At 37.0% G+C, this 15,656-nt stretch overlaps 2 protein-coding genes across 7 annotated transcripts in view; both read right to left on the reverse strand.

Moving 5' to 3' along the window:
* Positions 1–15,656, reverse strand: part of CCDC18 (coiled-coil domain containing 18) — a 126,814-nt gene that overhangs the window by 100,665 nt on the left and 10,493 nt on the right. For all 6 annotated transcript variants that reach the window (XM_043460617.1, XM_043460616.1, XM_043460615.1 and 3 more), the window contains one exon: positions 14,074–14,202. In XM_043460617.1, coding sequence (XP_043316552.1) covers positions 14,074–14,202 — 129 coding nt within the window. The remainder of the gene's footprint in view (positions 1–14,073; positions 14,203–15,656) is intronic.
* On the reverse strand, positions 6,456–7,301 carry LOC122436681 (myosin regulatory light polypeptide 9-like). Its single transcript, XM_043460621.1, has one exon. It carries the CDS (start codon positions 7,284–7,286, stop codon positions 6,618–6,620), a length of 669 nt encoding a protein of 222 aa, XP_043316556.1. The 5' UTR covers positions 7,287–7,301; the 3' UTR covers positions 6,456–6,617.

The raw sequence follows: 15,656 nt of genomic DNA on the forward strand, positions 1-15,656 counted from the left end.
GTATCTCACAAGACTTTCCCGACAGTCCAATGGTTAAGATTCTGCGTTTCCAAAGCCAGAGGGCATGAGTTTGATCTCTCGTTGGAGGGACTAAGATCCCACATGCTGCATGGCACAGCCAAAAAAATATTTTAAAAGATAAAATGTATTTTCTAAAAGAGAGAGAGAAAAATAAAGTATCTCTTACTTCCTGAATATAAGAGATTCTTAAATTTGGAGAGCAACTGCATATTACCTGAGTTATCTACTTGGATCAAAGTTTCAGATTTTAAAAAAAAAGGGATTTATTTGAAAATCTAAGAGAATATACTCCATTCCTTCATTGATATAGCTAGAATTCAGACAGCAAAGGATACCTGCAGCATTTCTCAAACAAAAACCTTCACAGATATGTGCTTTCCTCTGTCATCGTTCAAGCCAAACTTATCCACTTTATACTTCAAGCCAAACTTATCCACTTTATACTTAACTACTCTTCCTTACCACCAATTTCTTTAAAAAGGGCTTAACATTTTCAGCCACACAGAAAAGAATGGATAAGTAAACCCATGTATTCTCAACCCAACTTTTATGAATCTTAAACTCTTTGCTATTTTTATTTCAGGTAGCCTTTATCTTAAGCAAAGAAAATATCACAGACACTAGAGTTGACATTCCTGTGTATTCCCCTCCAAATTCCATTCCCCTGACTTCTACCACAGAGGTAACAGTAGTCTAACTTTTTATTACTATACATTTTGTATATTCATAGGTTAACCAAAAAACCCACAAACAATACATCACAGCTTATCTATTTTAAGAGGCACACTGTTTTCACATTTATTTTGTTTTGTTTTCACATTTTTAACACCTCTTAAATTGGTAGGTTATTTTAATTCTGATGGCATACCATGGTTTCATGGTGATATTTTTTAATGATTACTAAAATAACAGTAACTTAACCTTAAGTTACTGTTAATGATTACTAAAATAACAGTAACCTTAAAAAATCTGTGTAATCTTATATTCAATGAAGGATTGTACTTTCTTTTCCATGTTTCTTTTAAATTTATTTTTATCTGTAGGATAACTGCTTTACAATATTGTGTTGGTTTCTGCCATACATCAACCTGAATCAGCCATAGGTATACATATGTCCTCCCTCCAGAATCTCCCTCCCACCTGCCACCCCATCCCTTCTAGGCTTTTTTCCATGTTTTTATACTTCATATGAATGGCACCACAATGTATATATATATGTCCAGACTACTTTTATTAATTATCATCAAGCTCTATCTATGTTCACCCCTGTGACTATAGTTCATTTTTTAAAAAAAATCTACCCTATACTATTGTGTGGTATAAAAATAGTATAATTTGTTCATCCATTTTTTAGTTGCTAAGCAGTAAGGTTGCCTCCAGTTAACACAGTGTTGCAGTGAACATCTCTGGTGCATAGCTCCTTGGCAACAGGTATGAGAATTTACTGACACCTAAGCACACTGCAGGCCCACGTGTGTGATAAGTCGCTTCAGTTGTGTCCGACTCTTTGCACCCTATGGACTGTAGCCTGCCAGGCTCCTCTGTCTGCAGTTACTCAGCCTGTGCCCCTAGAGCCTGTGCATAGAAACAAGAGAAGGCACCACAAGAAGCCTGCACACTGCAGCCAGAATATCCCCCACCCTGTTCTCCGAAAACTAGAGACAGCTGCCTTGCAGCAACGAAGATCCAGCACAACCAAAAATATAAATGATTTTTAAAATCTTCTTAGTATTAAAAGAAAAAAAGGTAGGTGCCCAAAATCAGAAAATGAGAGGTTAAGTAACTTGCCCAAGATCTCACAGATTACTTGAAACGTAACCTGTTTCCATAATCTTTCTAACTAACCACTTTACACTACAACATCTGGCATGGTATTCAATTCCCTGAGGTCTAGAGTCAGTTGCTTGGGTTCAAATTCTCCCTCTACCACTTTCTAATGAGGTAACTTTAGCTTCTAATTCGGTTTCCTCATCTATAAAAGCAGCATATTATCAATCTCATATGACAGTATGAGGAATAAGTAAGTTACACACCAGGAGCACTTAGAAGCATTTACACACAATAAATGTTCAGTAAGTTACTATAGTTACTATCAAATTTAAAACTTTTGCCAAGCAATTAAATAACAGTGTGAAGTGACTGTAGCTTTATAAACTTACTATAATTTTAATTTAATTTTTGATGACAGTAAGGTTAACAACTTTCATGTTTACTGGCCATTTGAACTTCCTGTCCTTTACCTCTTCAGATTCTTTGTCTTTTATTACTGTATATCCCCTACCCCATGCCATCCCTCCTTCCTCCTGAGAAACCTGTATGCAAGTCAAGAAACAACACTTAGAACATTTCATGGAACAACTGACCAGTTCAAAACTGGGAAAGGAGTACGACAAGGCTGTATATTGTCGTCCTGCTTATTAAACACATGCAGAGTACAACATGTGAAATGCCGGGCTGGATGAGTTTACCAGCGCGAGTCAAGACTGCCGGGACTATTAATAACCTCAGATGTGCAGATGACACCACCCTTATGCAGAAAGCAAAGAGGAGCTAACGAGACTGTTGATGAGGGTGAAAGAGAAGAGTGAAAAAGCTGGCTTAAGACTCAACATTTAAAAAAAACAAAGATCATGCCACCTAGCCCAATCACTTCATGGAAAATAGAAGGGGAAATAGTGGAAGCAGTGACAGATTTCCTCTTCTCGGGCTCCAAAATCACTGTAGATGGTGACTGGAGCCATGAAATTAGAAGCTGCTTGCTTCTTGAAAGGAAAATTACGACAAACCTAGACGCCATATTTAAAAAGCAAAGACACCAGTGCCGACAAAGGTCCATATAGTCAAAGCTATGATCTTTCTGATAGTCATCAGGGATCTGACAGTTGGACAATAAAATAGACTGAGCACTGAAGAATTTATGCTTTTGAACTGTGGTGCTGGAGAAGACTCTGAGGAATCGCTTGGACTGCAAGGAGATCAAACCAGTCAATTCCAAAGAAAACCAACCCTGAACACTCATTGGAAAGACTGAAGCTGAAGCTCCAATACTTTGGCCACCTGATGCGAAGATCCGACTCACTGGAAAAGACCCTGATGCTGGGGAAGAAAGAAGGCAAAAGAAGAGGGTGGCAGAAGATGAGACGGTTGGATAGAATCACTGATTCAAAGAACGTGAACTTGGGCAAACTCCAGTAGATGGTAAGGGGGGCCTGACATACTGCAGTCCATAGGGTTGCAGGGTCAGACACAACTTAGTGACGGGACAACAGCAATCTCTTCCTGTAATATTTATGTTTTCTGGCTCTCATTTTAAAACATCCTTCCCTACCGTGACACAACATAGAAAAGATTCCCCTATATTTTTTCTACTAATTCTCCTTTTCACAATTGGGCCTTTAATACATCTGGAATTTTTTTTTAATGCAGGTATTGTATGAGGAATCTATTTTAACTTTTAAATCAATAACCACTTCATTCAGCATCATTTTCTGAAGTTTTTGTTTTTAAAATTTTAAACCAGTAACCCCTTAATGTGGATTTTTGTCAATTTGCTACCACTGCTTTATGTCTCTCACTTGAGAGATATTTTTGTACTGAACTATATATTCTGGAGTAATTAATAAACTTCAGTCCTAAATACTTCAGCATATATCTTCTAAGAATGTGAAGACTGTTTCATATAACCATAAGGTGAAGGTGAAGTCACTCAGTCGTGTCTGACTCTTTGCGACCCACGGACTGTAGCCTACCAGGCTCTTCCATCCATGGGATTTTCCAGGCAAGAGTACTGGAGTGGGTTGCCATTTCCTTCTCCACATATATAACCATAAGTAACTATCAAATTTAAGAAATCTAAAATTGATACAATGTTGTTACTCAGTCACTAAGTCTGTCCCACTCTGTGACCCCACTTAATGAAGCATGCCTAGCTTCCCTGTCCTTCCTTATCTCCTGGAGTTTGAGTCAGTGATGCCATTCAGTCATCTCATATTCTGTTGCCCTCTTCTCTTCCTGCTTTCCCAGAATCAGGGTCTTTTCTAATGAGTTATCTCTTCACATCATGTAGCCAGAGTATTGGAGCTTAAGCTTAAGCATCAGTCCTTCCAATGAATATTCAGGTTGATTTCCTTTACAAGTGACTGATTTGATCTCCTTACTGTCCAAGGGACTCAAGAGTCTTCTCCAGCACCACAATTTGAAAGCATCAACTCTTTGGTGCTCAGCCTTCTTTATGGTCCAACTATATACAAATGTTATTAATTATTCCAATAATTTCTTTATAGAATTTTATTTCTTCTGATCCAGGATCACTTATTGCTTTAAGTTATCATGTCTCTCTAGTCTTAACCTGGAACACCTTCTGTTTTTCTTAGTCCTTCATAACTCTGACATTTTTCAAGAATAAACAGTTGTTTTACAGAAGACTAAGCTGAGCTTGTCTGATGTTTCCTCATAACTAGTTTCAGGCTATTCATTCTTGAGAGGCACACCACATAACTGGTGCTATACCCTTCTCACTATATCACAAATGAAACACATGATGTCAGTTTGTCCAGTACCTAAATTATTGAGTCTTTCATCCTTTGCTCTGATTTGTAATGCCACTTATTACATATCAAGATTCCACTGTATGTGTTTTTGCTTAAGGGTCTTTGTCCTGTATGACTAACCTTTTGTTTATACCTATATGGATGTGAGAGTTGGACTGTGAGGAAAGCTGAGCACCGAAAAATTGATGCTTTTGAACTATGGTGCTGGAGAAGACTCTTGAGAGTCCCTTGGACTGCAAGGAGATCCAACCAGTCCATCCTAAAGGAGATCAGTCCTGGGTGTTCATTGGAAGGACTGATGCTGAAGCTGAAACTCCAATACTTTGGCCACCTCATGCGAAGAGTTGACTCATTGGAAAAGACCCTGATGCTGGAAGGGATTGGGGGCAGGAGAAGGGGACGACAGAGGATGAGATGGCTGGATGGCATCACCGACTCGATGGGCATGAGTTTGAGTAATCTCCAGGAGTTGGTGATGGACAGGGAGGCCTGGCGTGCTGTGATTCATGGGGTCGCAAAGAGTCAGATACGACTGAGCGACTGAACTGAACTGAACTGATACCAATATCGAGTTTCCCAGGTGGCACTAGTGGTAAAGACCTTGACTGCCAATGCAGGAAACATGATAAGATAGGGATTCAATTCCTGGATTGGGAAGATCCCCTGGAGGAGGGTATGGCAACCCACTCTAGTATTCTTGCCTGGAGAATCCCATGGACAATAGCCATGGAGCCTGGAGGGCTATGGTCCATAGGTTCACAAAGAGTCGGACACGACTGAAGTGACTTAGCAACACACACATACAAATATCACATTGACTTAATCAGTATAACTTTAGAAGTCTTGCTTATCTATAGACATGTTCTCAGCCTTGGCCTACAGCTTCAAAAGTGCCTTATTTGTTCTTGAACTTTGGTTCTTCCGCATGATTTTTAGGGTCAGTTCATTAACTTTTATCAAAACTTGTTAGGATACTGGTTGGTATTGCACTGAATATATAAATTATTGGGGGGAAACTGACACCTTTATGTTAGGTTCCCTTACAGAAAAATGGTATATACCTCATTAGTTAGATCTTAAGACTTTCAAAAAAGTTTTATTATTTTCTCCATTGCATTCTCATTTTAGTCTGATGTTTTGCCATCTGTTGTCTTACTGACCCTATGAAGACTGGCCCTCCCAGCACTAGCCAATTCTCAGTGATTAGTAAACTATGCATGGGGGTGCACCTTTTATATATAAACTAAGCAACCCAGAGCCTACTCTCCATTCCTCTATCTGGCTCTCACCCTCCAGGCGAAGCCTCCTGTCCTAATCACCCCAGGACCAGGTATCAGACAACTCACGACAGTCTTACATGCCAGCCTATTGATATTATTCATACTGGCCAATCTGAAGGTTGAATACCCAACCTCAACCATTTCTTCCCACAGAAATCACAGTAAAATCTCTTGTTCATGTTTTTCTTCCTACTCCCTCTGCCTTCTAAATAAACTTCATACTTAAACTTCCCTGTATGATCCCCTCTACATGGCATGTCATGTCTCTTATTTCTAGTAATTTGTGAGTACAAAAACTTCCTTCATGACAGACATTTCCATGTCTGTGTATCTTGCCATACCTGATTAAAACAAATCTTGAGCACATTTTTTTTAATTAAAAATATTTATTTATTTATTTGACTACAACAGGTCTTCATTATGGATGCAGCTTCTCTTTTTTTTTATCATAAAGTTTAATTATGGTTCAGAAAAAATTGAGTGAATAACCTTCTCTGATATTGACTCTGTAGACTGCAGTTACTGGGGGCGGGGAGGGTAGACAGCAGCTGCTAAGTTAAATTACCCTATTTTCTATTCTTAAAATGACAAGAAGTCCCACATCCAGTCTGATTATAGAGATGCATGTGCCCCAAATGGCTGAGAATAAATACAACAAGAAAGGCAGAAGCTGTAAAGCTAAGGGCATGCAACAGGCTCTAAGAGAAAGTCTCAGAAATACCCAGAGTGGCAACAAGGAACGTTTGGCTGGAGTTTGAAGTTCTTTTTAGTCGTCTTTGTCTTTCGCTCCATGCTTAAGGATGCGCGTGAACTCGATGTAATTGAAATTCCCCTTTTTGTCAATAGGTGCTTCTCTGTACAGCTCGTCCACTTCCTCATCTGTAAACCAGTCTCCCACTGTGGTCAGCAGTTCTCTCAGGTAATCCTCCTGAATGGTGCCAGTTGCTTCTTCATCAAAGCAAGCAAAAGCATTTCTGATGACATCTTCTGGATCTGTTCCATTTAACTTTTCACCAAACATCGTGAGAAACATGGTAAAATTTATGGGACCTGGAGCCTCATTCATCATGGCATCCAGATACTCATCAGTTGGATTTTTTCCCAGGGAAGCAAGCATGTCATGCAAGTCTTCCTTGTCGATGAACCCGTCCCTGTTCTGGTCGATCATGTTGAAGGCCTCCTTGAACTCCTGAATCTGGGACTGGTCAAACATGGCGAACACGTTGGAGGTCGCGCGCTGGGGGCGCTTCTTGGTGGTCTTGGTCTTTGCTCTTTTGCTCGACATGGTGGCAGTTAAATCCCTAACTCTGCCGCGAGAATCCGAGAGTTTCTGCAACCTCCTCGCTGCCCCAGCTGCCGCTACCAACTCCCTTCCACTCCCAGAGACTCGATGCAGCTTCTTTAGTTGTGGCATCCAACTTCTTGGTTGCAGCATGTGGAGTCTAGTTCCCTAACCAGGGATCAAACTCTGGCCTCCTGCATTGAGGGCATGGAGTCTTAGCCACTGGACCACCAGGGAAGTCCCTTGAGCACATTTTTAAACTTCCATTAAGACTGTACCTATTCTTCTGTAGATTTTTTTACATTTAACGTATAGTTTCTATTTTATTTTAATTTTCCATTGGGTAAAGTGCTCATCTTAAGTGAATGAATTTATATATACATATTGTTTATTCAGCCACTAAGTCATCTCCAACTCTTTGGGACCCATCGACTATAGCATGCCAGGCTCCTCTGTCTTCCACTATCTCCCAGAGTTTGCTCAAATTCATGTCCAATGAGTCAGTGATGCTAACTAACCATGTTATCTTCTGCCGCCCTCTTCTTTTGCCTTCAATCTTTCCCAGCATCAGGGTCTTCTCCAATGAGTTGGCTCTTGAGATCAGGTGGCCAAAGTATTGTAGCTTCAGCTAGTCCTTTCAGTGAATATTCAGGTTTATTTTCTTTAGGATTGATTCACAACTCAAAAGCATCAATTCTTCGTATATACATATGTACCCACATAACTAATATCCAGATCAAATACAGAACATTTCCAGCACCCAAAAAGCTCCCACGTGCACCCTCTCAGTCAATACTCTTTATCCAAAAAGGTAAGCACTATCTGGACTTTTAACATCACATTAATTTTGCCTATTCTTGATTTCTTAAGTAAATACCCAGTATTCTTTTGCATATGGCTTCCTTTGCTTATCATTATATCTGTTATTTATCTCTGTTGTTAAATAGCTATAGTTGATCTTTTTCACTAATGCATATATTTCATAATGTGAATATATTTATTGATTCTACTATTGATGAACACTTAGTAATTATGAATACAGCTACTTTGAGCACCCTGGCATATATCTTTTGATAGATATGGGACTTCGTTTCTGTTGGAATGGATTCTAGATCATAGGGTGACTTAACATTTAAATTTAGAAGACATTGGTAAACAGTTTTCCAAAGTGGTTCTACCAATTTATGCTCCTACTAGAAATATATTAAAATTTCAGTTGCTCTACAACATTAAAAACTTGAATCTGTAAGTCTTTTTCATTTTAGCTACTGTGAGCCATAATGGAAATGTTTCCTCTCATCATCATCATTTTTTAATTAATTTTTTATTGAAGGATAACTGCTTTACAGAATTTTGCTATCTTCTGTCAAACCTCAACATGAATCAGCCTATATGATATAGGTATACATATATCCCCTCCCTTTTGAAACTCCCTCCTGTCTCCCTTCCCACCCCCACCCCTCTAGGTTGATACAGAGCCCATGTTTGAGTTTCTTGAGCCATACAGCAAATTCCCATTGGCTATCTATTTTACATATGGTAATGTGAGTTTCCATGTTACTCTCCATATATCTCACCCTCTCCTCCCCTCTCCTCATGTCAGTAAGTCTATTCTCTAAGTCTGTTTCTCCACTGTTGTCCTGTAAATAAATTCTTCAGTACCATTTTTCTAGACGAAAGAATTGTACACAGAAAATTATAAGACACTAATGAAAGAAATCAAAGATGACATAAGCAGATGGAGGGATATTCCATGTTCCTGGGTAGGAAGAAACAATATTGTGAAAATGACTATACTACCAAACACAATCTACAGATTCAATGGGATCCCTATCAAAATACCAATGGCATTTTTCACAGAACTAGAACAAAAAATTTCACAATTCATATGGAGACACAAAAGACCCTGAATAGCCAGAGTAGTCTTGAGAAAGAAGAATGGAGCTGGAGGAATCAAGCTTTCTTACCCCAGGTTATACTACAAAGCTACAGTCATCAAGACAGTATGGTACTGGCACAAAAACAGAAATATAGACCAATGGAACAAGATAGAAAGCCCAGAAATAAACCCATGCACCTATGGGTACCTTAGTTTTGACAAAGGAGGCAGGCATGTACAATGGGGCAAAGACAGCCTCTTCAATAAATGGTGCTGGGAGAACTGGACAGGTACATGTAAAATAAAATTAGAATACTTTCTAACACCACACACAAAGATAAACTCAAGGTGGATTAAAGACTTACATGTAAGACCAGAAACTATAAAACTCTTAGAGGAAAACACAGGCAGAACACTCGATGACATAAAGCAAGATACTCTATGATCCACCTCCTAGAGTAATAGAAATAAAAACAAAAGTAAACAAGTGCAACCTGATTAAACTTAAAAAAGCTTTTGCACAGCAAAGGAAACTATAAGCAAGGTGAAAAGAAAACCCTTCAGAATGGGAGAAAATAATAGCAAATCAAACAACTGACAAAGGATTAACTCTCAAAATATACCAGTAGCTCATACAACTCAATACCAGAAAAACAAACAACCCAATCAAAAAGTGGGAAAAAGACCTCAACAGACATTTCTCCAAAGAAGAAATACAGATGGCTAACAAACACATGAAAAGATGCTCAACATCGCTCATTATTAGAGAAATGCAAATCAAAACTACAATGACGTATCACTGCATACCGGTCAGAATGGCCCTTATCAAAAAGTCTACAAACAATAAATGCTGAAGAGGGTGTGGAGAAAAGGGAATGCTCTTGCACTGTTGGTGGGAATGTAAATTGATACAGCCACTATGGAAGACGGTATGGAGAGTCCTTAAAAAACTAGGAATAAAACTATCATATGACCCAGCAACTCCACTCCTGGGCATATACCCTGAGGAAACCAAAATTGAAAGAGATACATGTATCCCATTGTTCACTGCAGCACTATTTACAATAGCTAGAATATGGAAGCAACCTAGATGTCCATTGACAGCTGAATGGATAAAGAAGTTGTGGTGCATATACACAATGGAATATTACTCAGCCATAAAAAGGAATGCATTTGAGTCAGTTCTAATGAGGTGGATGAACCTAGAACCTATTATACAGAGTGAAGTGAGTCAGAAAGAGAAAGATAAATACCGTATTCTAACACATATATACAGAATCATCATCATCATTTTGAAACTTTTATTTCTTGTGGGGAAATTTCTAACAATTGATTCAATACCTTTAATGGTTAAAAAACTAAGGTTTTCAATTTATTCTTATTAGTTTTATTAAACTTTATTTTGTTGGAAAATCATTTATTTAGTTTAAGTTTTCAAATGTATTATCCTAAAATGGTTCACAGTATTGGTCTTATTTCTTAAAACACAGCTAAATTTGTAATTTAGGGGATACTTTTCAATTCCAATATTGGTTTTTGTGGATTAATTTTCTCCTGGATTAATCTTATGTAATGCCCATTATTCTTGGTCACCGTGGAGGGAAAAAAAAATCTGGGTTTTGGGGATTCTCTATTGTTTCATTGTTTTCTATTTATCCATTTCACCCTTTATTATTTAAATACTTCTATTTTTCTTTTGATGTGCTTTATGTCCTTTTCCTGACTATATAAATTGAATATTTTAGTTCATTCATATACTAATTTTAATACATGCACAGGAGACTAAAAATTTTCTTTTAAGAATATCTTTGGCTACAGCCCATAAGCTGCAATATGAAACATTTTTAATATCAGTACTAAGTCTTCCAATTTTCATCATAATTTCTTCAACGATCCACGAGTAGTGAGAAGGCTGATTTTACATTTTCAAACTACATGGTTTTCAGGGAGGGAGGACCGTGGTGGGGCATAGGGTTGTCATACATAATTTAATTATACTATGGTCTGAGAGGATGATATGTATGACATAAATATTTTTATCTTTGTTAAAATTCATGTTTTCTGGCAGAATAAGGTAACAAAGTATAAATATTCTAGGAGTGTCTAAAAGAATGTGCATTCTCAAATGGTTGGCTACAGGATTCCATACGTATATCCATTAGATTAATAGTCACTCAACTCTTCAGCTTCTTACTTTTTTGTTGCTTAATCTAACAATTCTAGTAAATCCGTAAAAGTGTTCCCTGTGTGATTACAGATTTGTTCACTTCTACTTGAAATTTTGTTATTTTCTTTATGTACTTTGGGACAAGATTATTAGATGTAAGTTTAGAATCTTTATAGCTTCCTGCTAAAGTGTTATCTAAACATTACATATATATATACACATGTATGTGTGCGTGCTTAAGTCACTTCAGTCGTGTCCAACTCTCTGTGACCCCATGGACCACAGCCAGCCAGGCTCCTGTCCATGGGACTCTCCAGGCAAGAATACTAGAGTTGGGAGGGGGGATTGGGATGGGGAATATACGTAAATCAATGGCTGATTCATGTCAATGTATGGCAAAAACCACTACAATATTATAAAGTAATTAGCCTCCAACTAATAAAAGTAAATGGGAAAAAAAAAAAAGAATACTAGAGTGGGTTGCCATTTCCTTCTCCAGTGATAAAGTATGAAGTGAGTGAAGTGAAGTCACTCAGCCGTGTCCGACTCTTTGTGACCCCATGGACTGCAGCCTACCAGGCTCCTCCGTCCATGGGATTCTCCAGGCAAGAGTACTGGAGTGGGTTGCCATTTCTTCCTCCATATGTATACATACATACATACATATATATGTGTATATATATAAATAAATACAAAAGAGTTCTTTTTAACTCTAGTAATGCTTGTTGCACTTAAATCTATTCTGTGATACTAATATAACTATTTTGTTTTCTCCCTAAAATATTTATTTTCATCCCTTTGCATTCATCTTTTCTGTGTCCTTATGTGTTTTTTTAAATATAAAATGTTGCATTTAATTTCTGCTATGCAGCAAAGTGACTCAGTTATACACATATATATTCTTTTTTCATATTCTTTTCCATTATGGTTTAATCACAGGATATTCAATATAGCTTCCTGTCCTATACAGCAGGACCTTGTTACTTATTCTGTGTCTTTATGTTTTAAGTATATCTCTTATAAACTGTATAAGGCTAAACAATCTCTGCCTTACACTGGCTTTTTAATCCATTATGATTAATTTCTGCCCTCAAAAGTCTTTGCAAAGGTTTTGATATTTCAACTTTAGAATGCCAATATTCATTCTAGTTCTTCAAAAAGTTCCAAGAGTCTTCATATCACATCTCTACCTAAAAATCTGAATTGATGATTTATGCTCCCTAGGTTAAAATACAAATCCTTTGGCATAAAACACAAAGCCATTTACATCTGGACCAAGCCTGTCTTTTTCCTTACATCCTACTATATCTGTCCATTTATAAGTACACAAAATTCCTAGCATTCTTCAGAAAAGATGTTCTTTTGTATTTCTCTGCCTTTGCACATGTTGTCCAGAATGCATGCATCCCTACTTATCCACCTTATGACAGCAAAGTCAATACCATAACCCTGGACTTCCCTGGTACACCAGTGGATAAGAATCTGCCTTGCAACGTGGGGGACACAGGTTTGACTGATCCCTGGTCTGGGAAGATTTCACGTGCTGGGGAGTACCTGGGCCTGTGAGCCACAATTACTGAAGCCCATGCACACAGAGCCTGTTCTCAACAATAAGAGAAGGCACCACAATGAGAAGCTTACACAACTAGAGAGCAGCCAGCCCCTCTCTCTCTAAAAAGAGAAAGCCCGTGTGAGCAACGAAGAACCAGTACAACCAAAAACAAAAAAATCCCCTTCCATAAAAAACCATCTCTATCTAAGTTCTACAGAGAACTAGTTACTCTTTCTGTACTTTTTCTTAGCTATATTATAAGGCCAGTCTTCATGTATTATCTTGTTAAATATCTACATACAAAAAGTTCATCTGAGTAAGTCAAGTCTGATTTTCAGAATATTTGACCACATAGTTTATATTTACAACAGCTACATTGGTTAGTGTTTATTATTTATGAAGCACCTTACAGTTCTTCTTTCACTTATCCTTCATCAAGACAATATCATCTTGACTTAATATGAACAAACTGAGGTTCAAGAAGGTTAAATAGTTTCTTCAAGGTAACAAAGTCATTGAGGGTCATTGAGGCTGGTTTGACTCCAGAACCTAAACATTTTCACTGAGTAATAACGCCTACCAAATATATACTGTAACTTGAACTATACTAACCAAACACTGCTGAGAAAATATTCTTCCAAACTCATTTTAATGAAAAACGACATAGATAGGTTTTGAGCAGTTTTTAGAAATTTAAATGCACATGCAAACAAATATTTATCTATTTATGACAACTTTTCAAAAACACTTTCTTCATAACATTACTTATATCATAGGATGAAATTTTAAAACATATTTTTGTTGCCAAAGATGATAAAAATGCAGATTATGATTTTACCCTGTGTAAAAACTGTTACAATGACATTATATGGTAAAATCTCATTAAACTAAAAAGCTTTTATCTTTATTAGTTTAAAAGTTAATTAACATTCAAAGTTAATAATTATGTGGTCAGTTATCTAGAAAACTTTATCTTAAGATAACGGCTTTAAAAAAAAGACATGGCTTATACAAAATAGATATTTTCACATTACTTATCTATTTCTAAAGGAAGACCAAACCACTTTCTTATGAATTTTATTTAAGAAATATGTAAATGCCATTTCATTGATAGTCATTATCAGGCTTTAAGGAATTAATCCCAATTCAAAATGCCAATAACATATAAAGTCTACTCATGAAAATTTTCATCAAAAATTTTTAAAGGACAAAAAACATTAAATTTTCCACTGACAAATTTCTGAAATTTTTTTTACTTCAGAAACTATGCAGAATTTTAAATAGGTACTATATTCTTTGTTTTTCCCCTAGAAATACAATTATTTCCTTTAAAAACACATACCTCTTTCCTTGTTTACTTTGTTCAAGTAAGTCCACCTTCAACCTTATACATTCCTCTTGGGACTTCTGCAAACTCTGTTCTTTTTCAATTACCATTTTCTGACTCTGCTCTAATTTATCTTCTGCCTCTCTATAAAATAAAGATACTTTTAAAGGCTGTTGAAGAGATTATTTCAGGTATGCAACAACAGTTCAGCGTCAGGAATTCCATTATTTTAAATCACTGAGTTAAGAGAAACAAATATTTAACATGAGGCAGAGAAAAGGTTTATACATCACTAGTGTACTATGAGGTTTAACAAGGAATAAAAGGATGCTGCCATCAAATGATAAATGTATCTGAAATAAAAGCTGATATCCTATTTGATAATACCTAGAAGCATTAGGTATATTTCAGAAGATAAGGATGACTATTATCACCACCATAATCCAATGATTTTTCTGACACTGCAAAAAGCAAAAATGAAAAAATACCAAGTATAAATTTCAGAAAAGAAAAGACAAAATTCTTTTTTTGCTGATAATATCATTAGCTACCTGGAAAATCCCTGGAGAATGAAAATAAAAATCAGAATTTATTAAAGGTATGAGAAATAGTCCAATTACAAAAATAATTATAGTATTATACAAAAAGCAGCAGCCTTCCTATATACTATCAATGAACAGAATGAGAACAAATTGGGAATTGCCAGGCAGTTCAGTGGTTAGGACTCTGCACTCTCATTCCCAAGGGCCTGAGTTCAATCCCAGGTCAGGGAACTAAGATCTCACATGCCACATGGCTAAAAAAAAAAAAAGAACAAATTCACAACCAAAATATAAAATACCTTAGGAATAAACATAATATATGTATTACTAAGAAAATTACAAAATTCTGATGGTCATGAGAGATGATTTTAGTGTGCATCAGAATCATCTATAGGACTTGTTAAAATATAGACTGCTGGGTCCCAACTCCCAGAGTCTGTGATTCAGAAAGTCTGAGACCAGAACTGAGATTTGCATTTCTTACATGTTTCCAGATTATGCTCATACTGCTGGTCCCAGAATTAATCTTTGAGAATCACTAAAATGGAACAATATGCTATTTAATATGCATGTATTTCTCATGTATTCAAAGCAGAAAAAGAAGACAAATTATAAAGCGCCTGATTCCTTGTATTTCTTTGAATTCCCATCAAAGAAGTGAGCATAACTACATGGGACAATAAGCAAACTAGTTCATATTAATGAAAACATATAATTAAATATCTCAGCTTAGATTTAGTCTTTTTTGGCTGCCATAAAACCGCATGTATCCTGCAGCAAAGAATTATGATAAATTGAAAACAGATTCATCAAGTTCTGAGACAGTCTATCTGTGTGTGCATGCTAAGTCACTTCAGTCATGTCTGACTCTTTGCAAACCCATGGGGTGCAGCCTGCCAGGCTCCTCCGTCCATGGGATTTTCCAGGCATGAATACTGAAGTGGGTTGCCATTTCCTTCTCCAGGGATCTTCCTGATGCAGGGATTGAATCTGGGTCTCCTGCACTGCAGGTAGACTCTTTACCATCTAAGCCACCAGGGAAGCCTGGGTGGGGGT

This window comes from Cervus canadensis, chromosome 2 (assembly GCF_019320065.1).
Source record: "Cervus canadensis isolate Bull #8, Minnesota chromosome 2, ASM1932006v1, whole genome shotgun sequence".
NCBI classification, from domain to species: Eukaryota; Metazoa; Chordata; class Mammalia; order Artiodactyla; family Cervidae; genus Cervus; species Cervus canadensis.

Coding starts and splice junctions, on each gene's coding strand:
- LOC122436681 (XM_043460621.1), bottom strand. CDS start 7,286: ATGCTGCAACCAAGAAGTTGGATGCCACAACTAAAGAAGCTGCATCGA.